General features: G+C 47.9%; 1 protein-coding gene across 8 annotated transcripts in view; it reads left to right on the top strand.

Moving 5' to 3' along the window:
• Window positions 1-16,477, top strand: part of AOPEP (aminopeptidase O (putative)) — a 323,793-nt gene that overhangs the window by 34,800 nt on the left and 272,516 nt on the right. For all 8 annotated transcript variants that reach the window (XR_016441254.1, XR_016441255.1, XR_016441256.1 and 5 more), the window contains exon 3: window positions 15,249-15,415. Coding sequence is in view for 5 of the 8 variants with exons in the window: in XM_090038607.1 (XP_089894733.1) it covers window positions 15,249-15,415 (167 nt within the window). In the remaining 3 variants the exon portion in view is untranslated. The remainder of the gene's footprint in view (window positions 1-15,248; window positions 15,416-16,477) is intronic.

Here is a 16,477-nt window from a genome sequence, read left to right as displayed (position 1 = left end):
GTGCAAGTTCTGAACAACATGTAACTCCAGGAGTAAAGTGAAGTGCTGTGTGTGGAAGAACAGAGCAGTTAAAAGAAATGTAGAGAACACCTGGAGGAGGTTTAAACAGCGCTTTGCTCTATATTTGCAAGCTGTGGTGCTAGCACAGAGTGATACCAATAGCCAATTATTAACTGATAACGATCCAGTAGCCCAGGGGTTGTCAACTGGGGGTATGCATACCCCCTGGGGGTACTTGGGAAGGCCCTAGGGGGTATGCATGGGTGAGCAGGGATGGAGTGCCGCCACCCACCACCCTGCTCCCTCCCAAGAGCAGGGCCGGGCAGCGACGCCCCTCTATGGGCAGCAGAGGTGCTGCCTGGCTGGCCGGATGTGGTGGGGGGAAGCTCGCACACAGCAGCCACTGCCACCACCCACCGCCCCATGCAGCCGCTGCTCCACATCCAGCCGTGTGCCATCCCCTAGCCCCACCCCCCCGGGCCGGCTGCCAGGTACACTTATTAACAAAGGTTGAAAACCCCTGCAATAGCCAATTTACAGGAATACAGCAGGGCAGCATGGAGAGCAGTGCCCTGCAGGCAAGTCTGTGGAGGGGAAGAGACATGGGGGAGGGAAAATGTGTGGGGGTGCAGTTGAGGCCCCCACAGTGAGGGAGGGAGTGGGGCAGATGCTGTCCAGCCAAGGCAGTGAATAGGACCCTGGGGCTGGGGCAGGGAGCAGGACAGAGCTGCGGGTGGCTCATCCAGGGGATTGGGAGTGGGGGCAGCTCCCCACTGGTGTGCCCACCCCCGGGGGAAGCATGGGAGGGCATGTGGCCCTTGGATTTGTGCACAGGGCGGAAGTGGGCTGCCCGCTGCTGTCTGTGGGCCAGGAGTGGTGCCAGCCTCTTCCTGGTGGGGGGGGCTATGCCAGAGGTAGTCTCAGAGTGGGCAGGAGCAGGGTGGGTGGCAGTGCTATAGGTGAGCTAAGGCAAATTTTGGGGTGGCTGTAGCCTCACCCACCCATACACCCTCCTTGTGCTGCCCCTGCTCGGGGCACTCTTCTGTGCAGCAGAGCAGAGTGCCCCAAGCAGGGGTGACTAGAGGTTTAGGGGCAGCTATAGCCACCCCAAAATTTGCCTTGGCTTCCCCACAGCACCCCTGCCACCCACCTGCCCAGTGCAACTGAGCCCACCCCCTCCCACCCACTCCAAGCCATTGCCAGCCCAGCCCTCCCACCAGGAAGAGGCTGGTGCTTCCCCTGGCCCTGAAGCCACAGTGGGCAGTTCACCTCTGTCCTGTGCACAAATCCATGGGGAGGAGGGCACATGTTCCTCCACACCTCCCTTGGGTACGTTCAGTGGTGGGGAGCTGTCCTTCCTCCCCACCCTTGGCTCCTCCTGGACAAGCCACCCTGTCCTGCTCCCTTCCCCGGGGTCCGAATTACTGTCCTGGCTGGGCAGTGTCTGCCCCTGCCCCTGTCCCTGCTCCTGCTCCTGCTCCTGCTCCACTCCCTCCCTCACAGTGGGAGTCTTAATCTGCCCCCACCCCACGTCCCTTCCCTCCTCCACACTTCTTCCCCTCCACCAACTCACTTGCAGAGCTCTGCTGTCTATGCTGTCTGGCTGTGCGCATGCACACGGTGTCCAGGGACCCCCACCTGAAGGCATATTATATTTATCGGTGACATGATTGGGTACATTGGGCAAAAAAAGCCAATAGTCGATAGTATTAATTTTCCTTTTAGCAGTGCTGATTCGATTTGCAGCCGATATATCAGTGCACATCTACACTTTTCTGATAGTAGCTGGTTCTGAATCACTTTCATATTTTTAATAGTTTCGGCTATCTCGGGAAGAAGAGGCCAACTATGAAATTGTATTACAGAACTTTAAGTACTGTACTCCCTGCAAAAAGGAACCTAGGAGAGAGACTTTTCAATAAAGTACAAAAAGAAGGTGAAAATGTAGAAGAATTTGGCTCTTTACCCTTGATTGTTTTCAATTCTGCAATTTTGGCAGGCTAACTGAATTCTTAATAAGACACTACATTGTGGCTAAAACCTGGGGCAGAGCATTTGGTTTATGTCTGCATGGCACAGTGCCACGCCACGTAGAGATATGTGAGTTACCTCTGAATGAGCTAGCTTGGGTTCTGGAAGAAGTACAGGTACATTTACACTGTGCTGTGGCTGGACTAATTAACTCTGCTGAGAGAAAATGTGGATATTGTGCTGTGTAGGTATACCCCCAGAGAGAGACTTCTGTCAGGCCCCAAATCAACCCTTGATAAGGCAATTAGAATTTGCCAAGTAAAGGAAACTGACTATTCCAGACTGAAACTTGGAGATGCTGGAGAGTGTTCTGGCACTGTGTATATTACAGAGAATCCATAATACTACAAGAAAAGTTATCTGAGAAAGCAAATCATTGAGAAAGCAACAGGAGCTAAGACAACACCTGGCATTTGGAAAACTGCAAGATCTGCAATGGATTACATACCTTTGCAATTGTTTGTAATTATCAGCTGTGTGCACACCCTGCACAGAGGAAAACACCACTGTTTGCTCAGAGAAATTCTTCATAGGAATAAAGGATGATGTTGGGGCAGATTAATGGAATATCAGCCTAAAGGCAAATGAAAGATATATTCAGGTTATGTTGCATGGTGGGTCACAAGTCAATGTGGTGCTAGAAACAATGATATATGCACTTAGAAAAGCCACAGGTAGAAGGCGAGGCATAAAATTCAGGGTTTTCAAAGGTGAGCCGTACTCACCTGAGAAAGTATGAGACTAAATGTATGTGTAAATACTTTGGAAAAGATATTATTTGTAATAGCAGCCAGGGTGGGGGGAAGAGGGAGGGGTGCGGTTGGGTTAAAGATATGTCAGGTTCTTGGTCTGATCAGGGAGATGCGTTCCATGGAGGATGAGCAGCCTGAAACAACTGAGGAACAGTTTGGAGAGCTTCCCTTTCCACAGTGGGAAGCTCTCAGCAGAGTACAAGATGTTGAAAGGGCTCACAGATCTTGCCTTCAAAAAGTTCTCCCTTACCCTAAGGTGGAGGCTAGAAAGGGTACTGGATAGGCTCATTGCTCTGGAAATCATAAAGCAAGTAGAACTATCTGTGTGAACACAAAGATCATGTAGAAGAAAAATGATAGAACCTTTCACTTCTAAATGTATCCAAAAGAAATAATTGCATGAAAAGATAATTTTTCCCATTATGTACAAGGGGATACATTTTAAAGAGAAGCCTAATGTCAGATCTTTATCTGTTTGTTGTGTCAGCATGGTTCTGGCAGATGCCCTAGAGCAGCATATGTTTGTAGGTACCTGGCAAACCCTGTGAAGGGCCACTATATCCTTGGACTGATGTTTGGGATGTGTTTGGCACCCAAATAAAGAATAAAACTTTTTTTTATGGTCACACACTATACATGGATGACATTTTTAACCTGTACACAAACAGTCAAGGAGTGCAACCAGAGGTGTTGAGCGGTTTAGAAAAGAACCAGAGCTATGGCCTAAAGAGAAACTGAAGCAATCTTGTCCTCTCCCTCCCCTTCATCTTCACACCCCTAGTCCCTCCAAATAAACCCCCCAAAACACAAATAAAAAGTAAATTTGCGTAAAGAAATAGTAATCCCAGAAAAAGTATTAACAAGTTTTAAGCCAGTATTAAGTTGAAACCAGCATGAAGAGCCCTGCTTCCCATCTCTTTCCTCCTCCCAACAAGGGAGGTATAGAAAACTTCTTTAGAATGGTGAATTATTTAGGGACGTTGGTACATAATCTAGCTGCCTGAACCGGGAAGATGCTGCTGCTGCTGTGCAGTGATTTCCCATAGATGTGAAATTTCATAGACTTTCATAGAGTCTTAAATGCAAATCTTAAGAAGCCCCAGACTTGAGGTGTTCTAACAGTAAGCACAAAACAGGTTGCTTAGGAAAGTATTGGCACAGTTTTTATAGCAGTGTGGTGAAAAGTGGAGGCCAATGGATGTGTGTCATGGGCACTAACAAACTGAATGCCAGCCTGTTTATGTAGGCTACAAACAGATATTGTCCTTGTGCTGCCATAAAAATTGCTATGACAGCACAAAACCTAAGTGAACACATGTTCCTGCCCCTTGTTGTACCCCAAATACTCCAAAATTGGTAGCACAATGATTGCTTGTAATAGTCTATGCTGCCTTTTCTTGGTGAACTTCTGATTGGTCAAGGTGTGAAAGTACTGGCAGTCTGGGGCTGACCAGACTCTCCAGCCATCCTGGGCAGGTGCTCCCAGGGTTTCAGGGGCCTGATTCTGTGGGATAATGGCCCCAGATGCCTGCCTCTGACCCAGGAGCACCCCAGGGAACTCCAAGCATTCTCCGGGAATTTCCCTTCAGGGAGCACACATCTGCAAGTGCAAAGCTCAGCACATGTGAGGTTCCTTTGCTCTGAAATGTGTGCCCTGGGCTTCCCTGACAGGGAATTCCTGGGAGCATGCCTTCAAACACAGAAGGGGGAACACATGGGGTTCCCTTGCTCTGCAGTGTGAAATATGCACCTCAGGTTTCTCTGCAAGGGAATTTGTGGGGCATGTGTCCTCATGGACAGAGCAGGGAATGCAGTGGGGTTCCCTGGGACCACTCTGGGTTGTGGCCAGGCCCCCAAGGCTGTTGTGCTGCACAATTGGGCCCCTGAAGCCCAACGAGTGGCAGGGTCTAACCATGCCAGACAACAGTCCCTGGTGATATCTGTTTCTGCTAATTAGTTGCATCAGCTGTGCTGAGAGATGTCCTGGCACAGCTGATTCTGCAACATGAATGTCTCTGTGTAGCTATAGAGAAGGTAGCTTTGGCTTTAGCCCATAGGGCCTAAATTTCATGCCTTATTAGAGGTGCACTGATACATTAGTCTGATATCGGATTGGCACTGATATAAAGAAAATTATCTATATTGGCTTGAAGTGGCTGATAGTTTGTCCGATAAATGGCTTGTGCACGCGCGTAGCTATGAGGACAGGGGTGTAGTGGGGACAGATCAAGGCCCCCATGGGGAGGAGGGTGTGGGGCTGGGGTAGGTGCTGCCCAGCTGGGGTGGGGGGGAGGGGGGGTGCGGGATGGAGCCGCGTCTCATCTGGGGGAAATGGGAGGAGGATGGGCAGCTCCTGCTGCTGAGTGCAGCTCATTCAGTGGCTTGTCAGCTCATCCAGTGGCTCCTGCTGCTGCTCCCGCTGCTCATCCAGGAGGGCAGGAGTGGGCGTGTGCCCTTGGATCTGTGCAGGGTGGGAGGGGGACTGTGAGGTGGCTACAGTGATCTTTGGGGTGGCTGCAGCCCTCCCCCGTAGCCCCTCCCAATGCCACCACCAGCCCGGGGCTGCTCCACTGTCAGCCCCAGTCTGCAGCTGCAGCTTGCCTCACCCATGCCCCACACATATCCAGGACACATGCCTCCCACCCCCCAGTGTCATCCAATGGTGTGCGCAGCAATGGGAGCCGTCTTCCCCTTCTGTGCCCCCCGGATGAGCTGTGGCTACATCCCACGCCCTGCCCCATCCCAGTTGGGCACTGCCTGCCCCAGTCCCATTCCCTCCCTCACCAACTGGGGCATTGATCTGTCCCTCCCCTTCCCCTCTCCCCTTCCACCATAACAGACTTACCGGCTGCATACAGCTGTATCAGAAATCGTATTGGTATCGGTCGACATGCCTCCTTAAAAACTGGCTATCAGTATTGGCCCCCAGAATCTCCAATGGCGCACCCCTAGCCTTTATTTATGTGACCCAGTGTTAGTCACCATTGGCAATGGCTCTTTTCCCCTCCCAGAAACAGAAAATATTTTTTCAGTTACCAATGATGACTTGCAGATTGCATCCACCCTTTAGAGAGATTTGGTGCCTGCAAATGCATGCTGTAGTAGAATATTTTACGAAAGTGCAGTAGACCGAAGTCTAGAGGTAGGTTATGTATCTGTCAGTCTATTTAAAAACACAACACAATGCAATGCACAATGCTGTGTTATCAGATGAAGCATGCCCTGTCGTTGTGACAGTCATTGCAAAGGATGAGATTGTGCAGAAAGTAATTAAGTCTCTTAGTACAGAGCATCCAGGACAGCATATTCAATTTAAGCGGGATTCAGCCTTAGATAGGATTTTGTTTAAAGGCCCCAGGATGGTGATTCCTAAGATGTTACAAAAAAACTGAAAAAGATAATTAAAGGTCATTTAGGTATTGAAAAACCTGAAAGAAGGGTCACTGAGTTGTTATATAGGTCTGAATTGAAAATTGACCTTGAGAAAGCTGTTAAAGCTTGTCACATACCAAAAATAGAGACTAAATCAAGTGCATCATTGCTCCACTCCTGGAGGAAACCAGACAAAGATATAATTTTATTGGCTGGAAAAAAGGGCCTGTACTTGTCCTAGATTATTATTTTTAGTTCCCTGAGAGAGAACCTAACTAGGAGATACTATGTCTAAAGAGGTGATCCTGCAGATCAATTCCACGTTTGCTTGATATGGCATACCTGACATCATAATGTTTGACAGCTGAGCAGGCAAGAGTTTAAAAAGTTTGCACTGAAATGAAGATTTAGACATTTCACCTTTAGTTACCAAGAGGATAATGGGAAATTACATCAGGGTAATAAAGCACCTAGAGAAAAAACGTTGTGGAGCCAGACTCTGATCCATACTTAACACTGTTAAATTACAGAATGGCACCATTGAAGCTTGGGTTGTCATGTGATGACATTTTGTTCAACAGAACAAAAACAAGAACGTCTAAACTATGAAGAACTGATACTACAGTCACTGGGAACTTGCAGTTGTATTAAGAGGCATACAAAACAGAAAAGAAATCTCAGCATGACTTGGGACTGAGGGTTGCCACCACTTCATGAAAATTACATTGCCTATATCTACTGATCAGTTGGACTAGGGATAGAAGTTACACATAAGCCAGTTTAAGTGATGAGAAACTGGTTTAAACCTGTAACAGAACAGAAGTTCAGTGCACATAAACCACTTTCAAAATGGCCAGAACTGGTTTAAGTTAAATCTGGTTGAATGTAATGCCAGATTAACTGATTTAGGTCAAACCGGTTTATGGAACTTCTGTCCCAGACCCCTTTCTCAGATAAGTTAACTCACAGTCCCCCAGCATCCTAGGTTGCTCTGCAGTCGTGGGCTGGGCTGTCTGCTCCAGAGAGCAGGGCTGTCTGCTCCAGGGAGCACTATCATTGTTCCAGCTGGCTGAGAAGAGGGTGGGAAACCTGGCTCCAGATTGCAGTCGGGTCTGCCTGGCTTTCCCCCCACTTGTCACTGGAGCAGAGGAAGGGGGTGGTCAGACCTTGGGGCCAGGCAGGGGAAGAGGGGGCTTTAAACCCCTGCCCTGGACTCTAGCTGGGGTCTGCCTGGCAGGGACGCAGCAGCCCCTGCCAGGCTTTTCCCTGCTCCTTTCTGAAGTTTAAACCCCTTTCCCGTCTCTCTGCTGCAGTGTGCCAGCCCGGGGCCAGTGTCTGGCCATGCCACAACCCGTCCACTTGAGGAGGGAGTGGGGAAAAGCCTGGCAGAGGATGCTGCGTCCCTGCCAAACAGACTTCTTCTGTGCTCCTATAGGCAAGGAGATTTAAAGCCCCTTCCCCTTCCCTCTGTCTCAGCATGCTGGCATGGGCCAGGGTCTGGCCACGCTCCCCTCCTTGTTCTATTGGGCAGGAGGGGAAAAGTCTGGCAGGGGCTGCTTCCTCCTTCCGCCATGAGATGCCTTGGCTGGTGTCCCTGCAGGCCAAGGTGGGGGGTTAATCCCCCCCAATCATACTCAGCAGGCCTCGCCACCCCACCCTTCCCAGCTCATGTGGGAAGCAGGAAAAGCCTGGAGGGTTTCTCTCCTAGTTTCCCTCCAGCCAGTGCCGAAGGGCGTGCTCTAGCACCCCCAGCTTCTAGCCTGAGCCACTGCTGGCATGTGGCTACAGTTCTGGAATGTCTGGTCACTTGCTTCTTGGTTCAAGCTACACAGTTTAGATTAATCTGCAAAGATTGAATCAATTCAGCCTCAGACTTTTCGGCTGTCTGTCCTCAGACTTTTCGGCTGTCTGTAGTTAGCCTCGGAGAGGAATGAAGCAGATCTCTTTCAGACTCCTTTCATTTGGAGACCAGGAAGTGTAAAGTTGGTGTGATCCTAAATATCTTTCTTCAGTTATTTCAGTTTCTAATATTAGACTTTAAAACTTCTGCATTTTCCTAACACTTGTAGGCACCTATATTTCTACTGTGACTCCTGTTTCTGCAGTAATACCAACAGAGAAGAAGTAGGGATTTGGAGACTGCCTGCCCACTCATCTATTTGGTTTCTTTAGCTTCTGCCTTGACTACAGAAGCTCCCAAAAGACACTTTATCGGTTTTGCATCTTTTGAAGCCATAAAGACACAATCATATAAATGGCTGAAAGGACCCATCTATTAGTAAAGGAATCATAAAGAAAGTGTTTAATGGAGGGTAATCTAAAAGTGTTAACTGTGGAATGGGAAAGAGACTGTAAAAAGGGGAAAGAAAACAAAGAGGATGGGAAACAGGAGAGAAGGGGAGGGGGGAATTGCCATTTCTCTCTCTCTCACAATGTAACGGTTATTTAAAAGAAATTGTATGTCTGATACCAGGAGAGTAAAACTACTAGTTATTGTGTGTGACACATCTTGGGTAGATAGCAAACAATCCAGCAGTTCCCTGCCACTTTGTATCAGAGGTGTGGAAAGATTATTTCCGTTAAGATTTTTCTGTTTCTGGCCCACGCACTCACCTATTGGAATTGTGTAGCCCTGATCTGCAGTGGGAAACACTGACTTTTACACAGTGGACAGTAATAAAGTAACACCATCACATTACTGACATCATAAGCTGCTGCAAATGCATATTAAAGTAAAATGTATTAATGTCAACCATATTTTTTCCGCGTTGAGGGAAGGGAGGAAATCTAATGTTTATGTATTTGTTTGGGGGATAAAGATGAGGACAAAACAGGTTAACAAAAGAAGAAAAGGTATTTTTTGAATAAATCATGAGAGAGTTTTCCTTTCTGCAGATCTTCTAAACTCTCCCCTCTTTAAAATGGAATAAGAGATGGTTCAATATTGGCTGACACTTCAGCTGGTGCCAGCCTGTCAATCAGCTGGTCTCCAGGTGATCATGACATGAATATATGAATATCTAACTAGAAGCCGATATAATTGTTGTTCTGACAGTTCCTTCTCTAACTTTAACAGGGCTCTGTGTTCTCCACTGATGTTTTCATGGAAGACTGACATATTTGAAGAAATTTGGTTTAGAAGTGATGAAATTTAATCAGTATAACTGAACCAAAATAGGATTATAACAACCGTGGCTTGATCAAATGTTATACCCCTTTTCCAGCTCCTCTCCATCCTTCTGATGTTCCTGTGTACTTGGAATATAAGTATTCATACTTGTATAGAATTGTTACCATATTTATATGTCAGTTTAACATGATGAAATACTTTAGGCAATAATGTTGATGTATTTGAAAATGGCAGACTTCCTGTGCACATTGTGCAATTTTTATTTATGTCTAGTAACAGAGGCAGGATCTAGTGGCCTGGGATCCTGTTGACTAGAGTTCAGTTTCCAGCTCTACTGCTGACCTACTGGGTGGCCTTGGACAACAGACTTTACCTTCCTTTCCCTCAGTTTCCCTAATTGTAAAATATCACCGACCTTTTTTTTCATAAAACTCCTTGAGATCTACTAATGAGAAGCGTCTGATGAGACCTGCGTGGTAGACTCACCGTGGGAAAAGATTGTATCATGTTATTGTTTAGACCAAGCCCAGTGCAGTGGGTTTTCAGTCTTGGGTAGGATCTTTAAGAGATAACATAATTTGTTTATTCATTTTTGCACATTATACCAAAGTAATGTTGATATCAATGGTACTAGAGGTTTTGCAACTTATAACCAACCTGGTGGAACATGTGACAAGCATGCTTCCTCAATGGGTTCCACAAAGGGAGGAGACTAAATGATTTGCTCAAGTGGCAGGGCAGGGAATGAAAGTTAGGTTTTCTGGGTTCCAGGGTAGTACCTTTTGACTGAGGCAGTCCTCTTCCTAGTAACATCAATGTAAATAAAAATTAATAGTAACAATATGCCAAATTGTGGAATCTCCATCCTTAGATGGTTTCAGGAGCAGGTTAGATAGATGCTTGGCTTGGATGTTTTATTCAGGGATGATCAGGGGGCTGGATTAGATGACCTCATGGGCTAGGGATAGCCATTACACATACACTGATTTAAGTGATTAGAAATTGGTTTAAATCTGTAACAGAACAGATGTTTAATACACATAAACCAATTTGAAAATGGCTGAAGCCGGTTTGAGATAAACCTGGCTGAATGTAGTATCATACTTAACTGATTTGGCTCAAACTGGTTTATTCAATGTCTATCCCAGACCCCTTCGTGGTGTAAGATAAACCAGACTCCCCCAGCAACCTGGTATGCTCTCTGGGCTGGGCAGGGCTCTCTGCTTCACAGCAGGGCTGGCCCCTCCCCTCTGCTCCCTGGTTGCAGCTCCTGCACAGACTGAAGGTACAGCAGGGTCTGCCTGGCTTCCCCCTGCCCTCCCCTCCTCCCTCTTGCTGTTTGCTGGACTAGCAGGGATTCCCCTCTTCCTCCCTCCCATCTCCCATAGCACGGACTCCAGCCCCACAATGCTTAGAGGTGTCTGTGTGTGTGTGTCTCCAACTTCACTGAGACAGGCAGACAGAAAAGTGACTGCTTAGGGCTTTTGGGAGCTAATTAACAGGTCAGCTAGTGAGCTTTATAAAAAGAGTTTGAACTAATGGAGAGAGGCTATTGTTTTGCTGATGAGGTGATAAACACTGTTATCAGCAGGGATCCTGGTTTTCTATGATTAAAAACAGTGAATTCTCTGATTTAAAAACCCCAAATCCATAATTAAAATTAAAGGTCCCCTACAGCAACCCCCCCCGCACTACTGGTGCCCCTCACTCCACCCATAACAGCCTCCTCAGGTCTCCTGATGCCCCTCACTCCCCCATAACAGCCCCCCAGCTCCACACATACAAGCACAGACACTAACATTCATTCACCCCAGCAGGTAAGTGTATGGGGAGAAGGGAAGGTGCTGGGGGACCAGATCATAAAGTGGGGGGGAGCGTGTCCTTGTGCCCACTCCCAAGAGGAGGGCCAGGTTATGAGGGCAGGGGTGCCCCTCTGTGGGCTACACACACGCTGGCTGGCCTGATGGGGGTGGTTTGCACACAGTGGCCACCATTACAACTCTGCCCCTGTGCCTCACGCTGGCTTCCCATGGCCTGCTGCATAGCTTTGCGAGCAGGTGGTGTGGGGTACAGGAGCGGCAGTGCGGTGGTGGGTTGCACATACAGGCTGCACGTGCTGGCTGGCCTGCAGGGGAAGGAGGGAGGGGGAGGCTCGCATGTGGCGACTGCCAGTGCAGTGTCGCTTGTGCGTCACGGTTGGCTGTATGGCTCTGCGGCAGTTCAGGGTGGTGGCTGCAGTGACTGTGTGCTGCCCATGGTGGGGAAGGGGCTCACATGCAGTGGCCACAGGCACAGCTCTGAAGACAAGTGGCAGCAGTGGTACAAGGTGGTGGTGGCTGCCATATGTGAAACCCCCTCCCTGTCTCCGCCAGCCGGCATGCAGCAGCCACCACCACCATCCCACACCACTGCTGCCACTTGCCTGAGGAGCTGTGCTTGCACCATTTTTGCTGCCTCACAGCCAGCTGCACAGCTCTGCAGAGATGGCTCCATAGGTGAGTGGCAGCAGTGGCAGCATACGAACCGCCCCTCCCCACCCCCAGCTGGCACACAGCTGCCAGAGCCGCCATCCCTTGCCGCCATGGAGCTGTGCCCACAGAGCCATGCGCCCAGCTGTGGGGTAGCAGCAGCAGTGTGGTGGTGGCTGTTACATGCAAGCCACCCCCTCCCACCCCTGCTGGCCAGCCAGCATGTGTGCAGCCTGCAAGCAGCAGCCACCACTGCACTGCTGCTGCCGCGCCCTGTGCCACTTGGCCGCAAAGCCATGTGGCCAGCTGTGGGAAGGCAGCGTGGGGCATGGCAGCAGAGTTGCTGTGGTGGCTGCTGTGTGCGAACCCGCCTGGCTGGCTGGTGCATGTATGGCCCACAGAGGGGCACCCCTGCTCTCACCCCTGGCCTGCTCCTGGGGTGGGGGGCAGGGAGGCACTGCAGCATGCCACCTGGGGCCAGTGGTGCCCCCAGCTCCCTCAGCCACCTTCCCCCCACCCCCAACATCCAAGCCCCATTTACCTCCAGGCTCCAGGGACAAAGGGTGAGTCTGAGCCTGAGCTCAGCCTTGGCTGACTCAGAGGCTCAGGCCCTGCCCTTCTCCAGGCAGGGCTAAGGGTTTTGTGCCCTTTCTGCAGTTCACTCTCTCAGGCTAGAACTGTTCCTGCCTGCAAGAGCTCTTTGCAAAAGTGGAGAATCCATGGATTTCTCTGCTAGAAGGGGAAATCCGTGTTTTCCCTGATTAAAAACAGGGAATCCATGGTTGTCTCTGTTTTTCCATGGGAAATGGAAAACCCAGATCCCTGGTTATCAGCCCCCTGCTGGCTTGCTGCAGACCATATAAAGTTTGCCGCAGACAATATAAAGAAGCATGGAGGGAGATAGACAAGCTCCATATCATCAACAGATGCATGCACTGCACACCCCCCATGCCTCAGAGTGCTAGCAGGGGTCTGGGGTCTGGCAACACTTCTGCCCCTTGAGCAGCCAGTAGGGAAATGCCTTGGATGGTGCAAGCAGACCTTCCTAATTAGAGGTCTTGCCAAAGCCTGGCCATGCCTCCCTCCCCCCCCAGCACAGCATTGTGTAAAGAAAGGAAGGGCTGCTCTAGCACCCTTGGCTTCTAGCCTGAACCACTGCAGGCATGTGCTTGAAGTTCCTGAGTCCAGAGAGAATGTCTGTCCAGTTACAAACCACTTCAGCCTAGCCAGATTAAACTAACCTGCAAAGATTGAATCAATTCAGGGTCAGGCTTTTCAAATGTCAGTCCCTAGCCACAAGGTCTTTTCTAGCCCTACTTTCCTAGGATCCTATGAAATTGTATTGCTCTGTATATTGCAAGAATAGGCTGATAGTCCTATTCTCCTAGATCCTGGAATTTAGATATCCTAACCATGGCCCTAGGATAACTAGTTAGTCTACTATTTCTTTTCTACTCTCTTGGGGAAGAAAGGGTATCTTAAAGGGAATGAGTGCCTTCTGGCAACTAAAATGCTCTCTGGGAAGGGGTTGTGCTGTGCACTGTTCCTTTTTCTGACATATATATATTTTTAGACATATATTTCTAGTGGATGTCTGGTTGTCAAGAGGTCACATTTTAGAAGATTCTGAGCAATGCTGAAACGTGCCACAATATTGCACGCACACTACCTTGCAAATCAACAGCTGCATAGCAGCCTTAGTGCAGTATTCTTGGTGGGTTAGACCTAATTAGCCTCAGCACAGAACCATATGAGTGTTGATTATACTATTTCTGCTTTCAGATATAGGGTGTGTAATTCACAGTGCCACCTGTAGGCAAAGGCAGTTATTGAGTTAAGCATGTCCTCACTAATTCAGGATTCAGTAGACCTTTTCTGTCTTTTCAGAAGAAAGGTTGACACATTTGATGTAAACGTTTGATATAGCCTCAAGAAATCTTTCCTCTGTACTGTTACGCAGTTGAAATCTTCCAGTTTATTCCTGCTCTACAGGAAGAACTCAGCCTTAGTGAAAGGATTCAGTGAATAAATTCAGCAGATTAAGGAACTTCATAGGAGAGGCTCAGAACTTCTATAGATCTTGAGCCACTAAAACCTAATTGCTGTCTTCATGACTTTTTTCCCCCCAAAACATGATATACATATATAAACATACAAATATACATATATACGTGTGTATACATAAATACATACATATACATATACATGCATACACACACACATAGCGTGTGTGTGTGTGTATGTGTGTGCGGACAAAATTTACTTGTGTACTGGCAACCCCAAGCATTCCCAAAATTGCCAGTCTCCAAAATCTATGACACTGGCTTTAAAAATCATGAGGTTTTAAAAAGTGACTTGTTTGTTCTTTTGTGGGAAGTCTCTAGGATCAAGCAAGTGACATTTTCAAGGTCTTTTGTGCAACAGGGAAGAGGGTCTATAAACTTACTGTTTTTAGTCGATCACTTAATTTTAGGAGTGTGGGTTTTAAAAATACCAGTGACCATGAGACACTGGTAACTTTGGCAAACTCAATCAATTTGTGATGCTTCAAAATGGTAATATTTGGTCACTTCGTGTCATGATTTTCTGTAATAGGAGAACTGTCTGGGTCCACAGGATCAAGGATATAGCAAAGGTGGGAATATCTATACCAAAGGTAGCAAAAGATGGCATTTTAGCTGATCAATTCATGTTATCTTAGACCAGGGGTGCTCAACCTCCAGCCCTTGGGCCAAATGTGGTCTGCAGAGCCTTGCGTCTGGGCCATAGAGGTCCCCCTGAGGTGGGAGACTTGTTGGTGGGAGAGCAGTAGCCATTAATATGACCACCATCCCTGCCCTGCCAAATTCAAAAACCCCAACCTCTACACAGCCTGTCAGAGCCAGACTGTGTCCCCATACCCTTGTGGAGCCAAGCTGTAACCTCCTCTTCACATTTGGATCAGGGCTGGGCCATGTCCCTTCTCCCCCATGGCAGTAAATTGGAGCTGAGCTATGCCCCCTACCCCTCCATGGGGCCAGGCTGCACCTCCTTTTCTGTTACCTCATCTGCCCCCTCCTCCTTTCCCCCCATCCCCCTGTAGGGCTACACTGGGGCTGGGTCATGCCCCCTTCCCCTCATGGGGGCAGGTTGGAACCAGGCCACATCCCCTTTCCCCTGTGCAGCCAAACCATACCCCCTTCCTCTGCAGGGCTGGCTTGGGGACAGCCACCACCTGCCTCCCAACCCCCTTGCTATGCCCCCCATGGGTGCTGGATGGAGACCAGCAGCTAGATCTGGCCCACAAAGGGATGGGACACTGTCCATCTGGCCTATGGGGGGAAAAGATTGAGCCCCACTGTCTTAGACTGAAACCAAGATAACTGAGATTTTGAAAATCAGTTAGCAGGTTTGAATTTCTCTTTGTAATAGAAAACTCTACTCACCTCTTACTTATTGCAAATTCCACAATAAGAAAAAACGATTAAATTCTTTACCTTTTTCTTCTCTTTATAGGCCTTGTGTTTATACAATGGGATCACCACTAAACAACAGAGCTCTTTTTCCGTGCCAGGAACCACCAGTTGCCATGTCAACCTGGCAGGCTACAGTCCGAGCAGCTACAGGTTTTGCTGTCTTAATGAGTGGTGAAAATTCAGCAGAACCAATACAGCTTCAAGAAGGTAGGTTCACTATGTCTATTTTGTGCACTTATTGCATGGAATAACAACAGTAAAGTATTCTTAAAGTTGTAATTCGCAGTAAAGCTTAGCATTTATCTTATGATTGTTATTCTTCAGTCTGAAAATACAAAAAAAAAAAGGGAATATTCATTGCTATTTCCAGTTTTCAAAGAACTATCCTGCTCACGGTCATTCTGCAAACCAGTAACACGACTGGGCAGAATACTTAGGTTTTCTAACTCCATTCCTCAGCCTGCTGATTTTAGCTTTTGTATAAAAATCTTTCCTTAATTTGCCTAATTCTTGTTAATGTCTCTCATTAGTTGACTTAGTTTTAATCAGCCTGCAGTTAAGTGTTTGGCACGTAGTATTTGGCACATAAAGTATCAGAATTGGGCTCTGGACAGCTCAAGGTATTGATAACACGATATACTTCCAAATCAAATATAGTCCATGGTAAAACTAACTGAAAGTCATTATTGTATCATATAGGTTTGGTGAGCAGTATGTGAAGTGAGCTGAAGTTCTCCATCCAGTGCCAAGTGCCCCTCAAAGCTCTACTTTGTTTCCACTTCTTTTGGCACCAAGGCATCACTGCAGTCACTCGCTACTGCTTCCCTGCTTAGTGCTGTGTGAGGTATTGGCAACACATAGGGGGTGCACACGGGTGCACGTGTGCCCCCTGAGATCGGCCATGCACTACCTAGAAGCGCCAGCCATGAAACTGGAAGCACACTTCCATTTTTGCTGCTGGCTCAGCGATTGGCCACCATTGGAGGACCCCCCCAGTTGGCAATTTGGTACCTACCGACTCAGTGTGGGCTGATGCTGTTTTCTGTGTTTCTTTTCAGCTTCCTTCTTCAGGCTGCAGGGAACAGCAAAGTACAGGGAAATGATGCAACTTCCCAAGTCATATTTTTCAATCTTTAATGCATAGATATAGGCCTCTAAAATCCACATATAAACAAGTATGTCTGGTTAGGAGTCGGGTCAATTCACAGTTTCACAGAAACTGTGAAATCCAGGATTGTCAAATCAGCTTAAAAAAAAAAGTTAATGAAA

Source organism: Crocodylus siamensis, chromosome 3 (genome assembly GCF_052110815.1).
Source record: "Crocodylus siamensis isolate JL-2025a chromosome 3, ASM5211081v1, whole genome shotgun sequence".
Taxonomy (NCBI): Eukaryota; Metazoa; Chordata; order Crocodylia; family Crocodylidae; genus Crocodylus; species Crocodylus siamensis.
The sequence above is the reverse complement of the archived record's forward strand: the minus strand, read 5'-3'. Positions and strand labels throughout refer to the sequence as shown.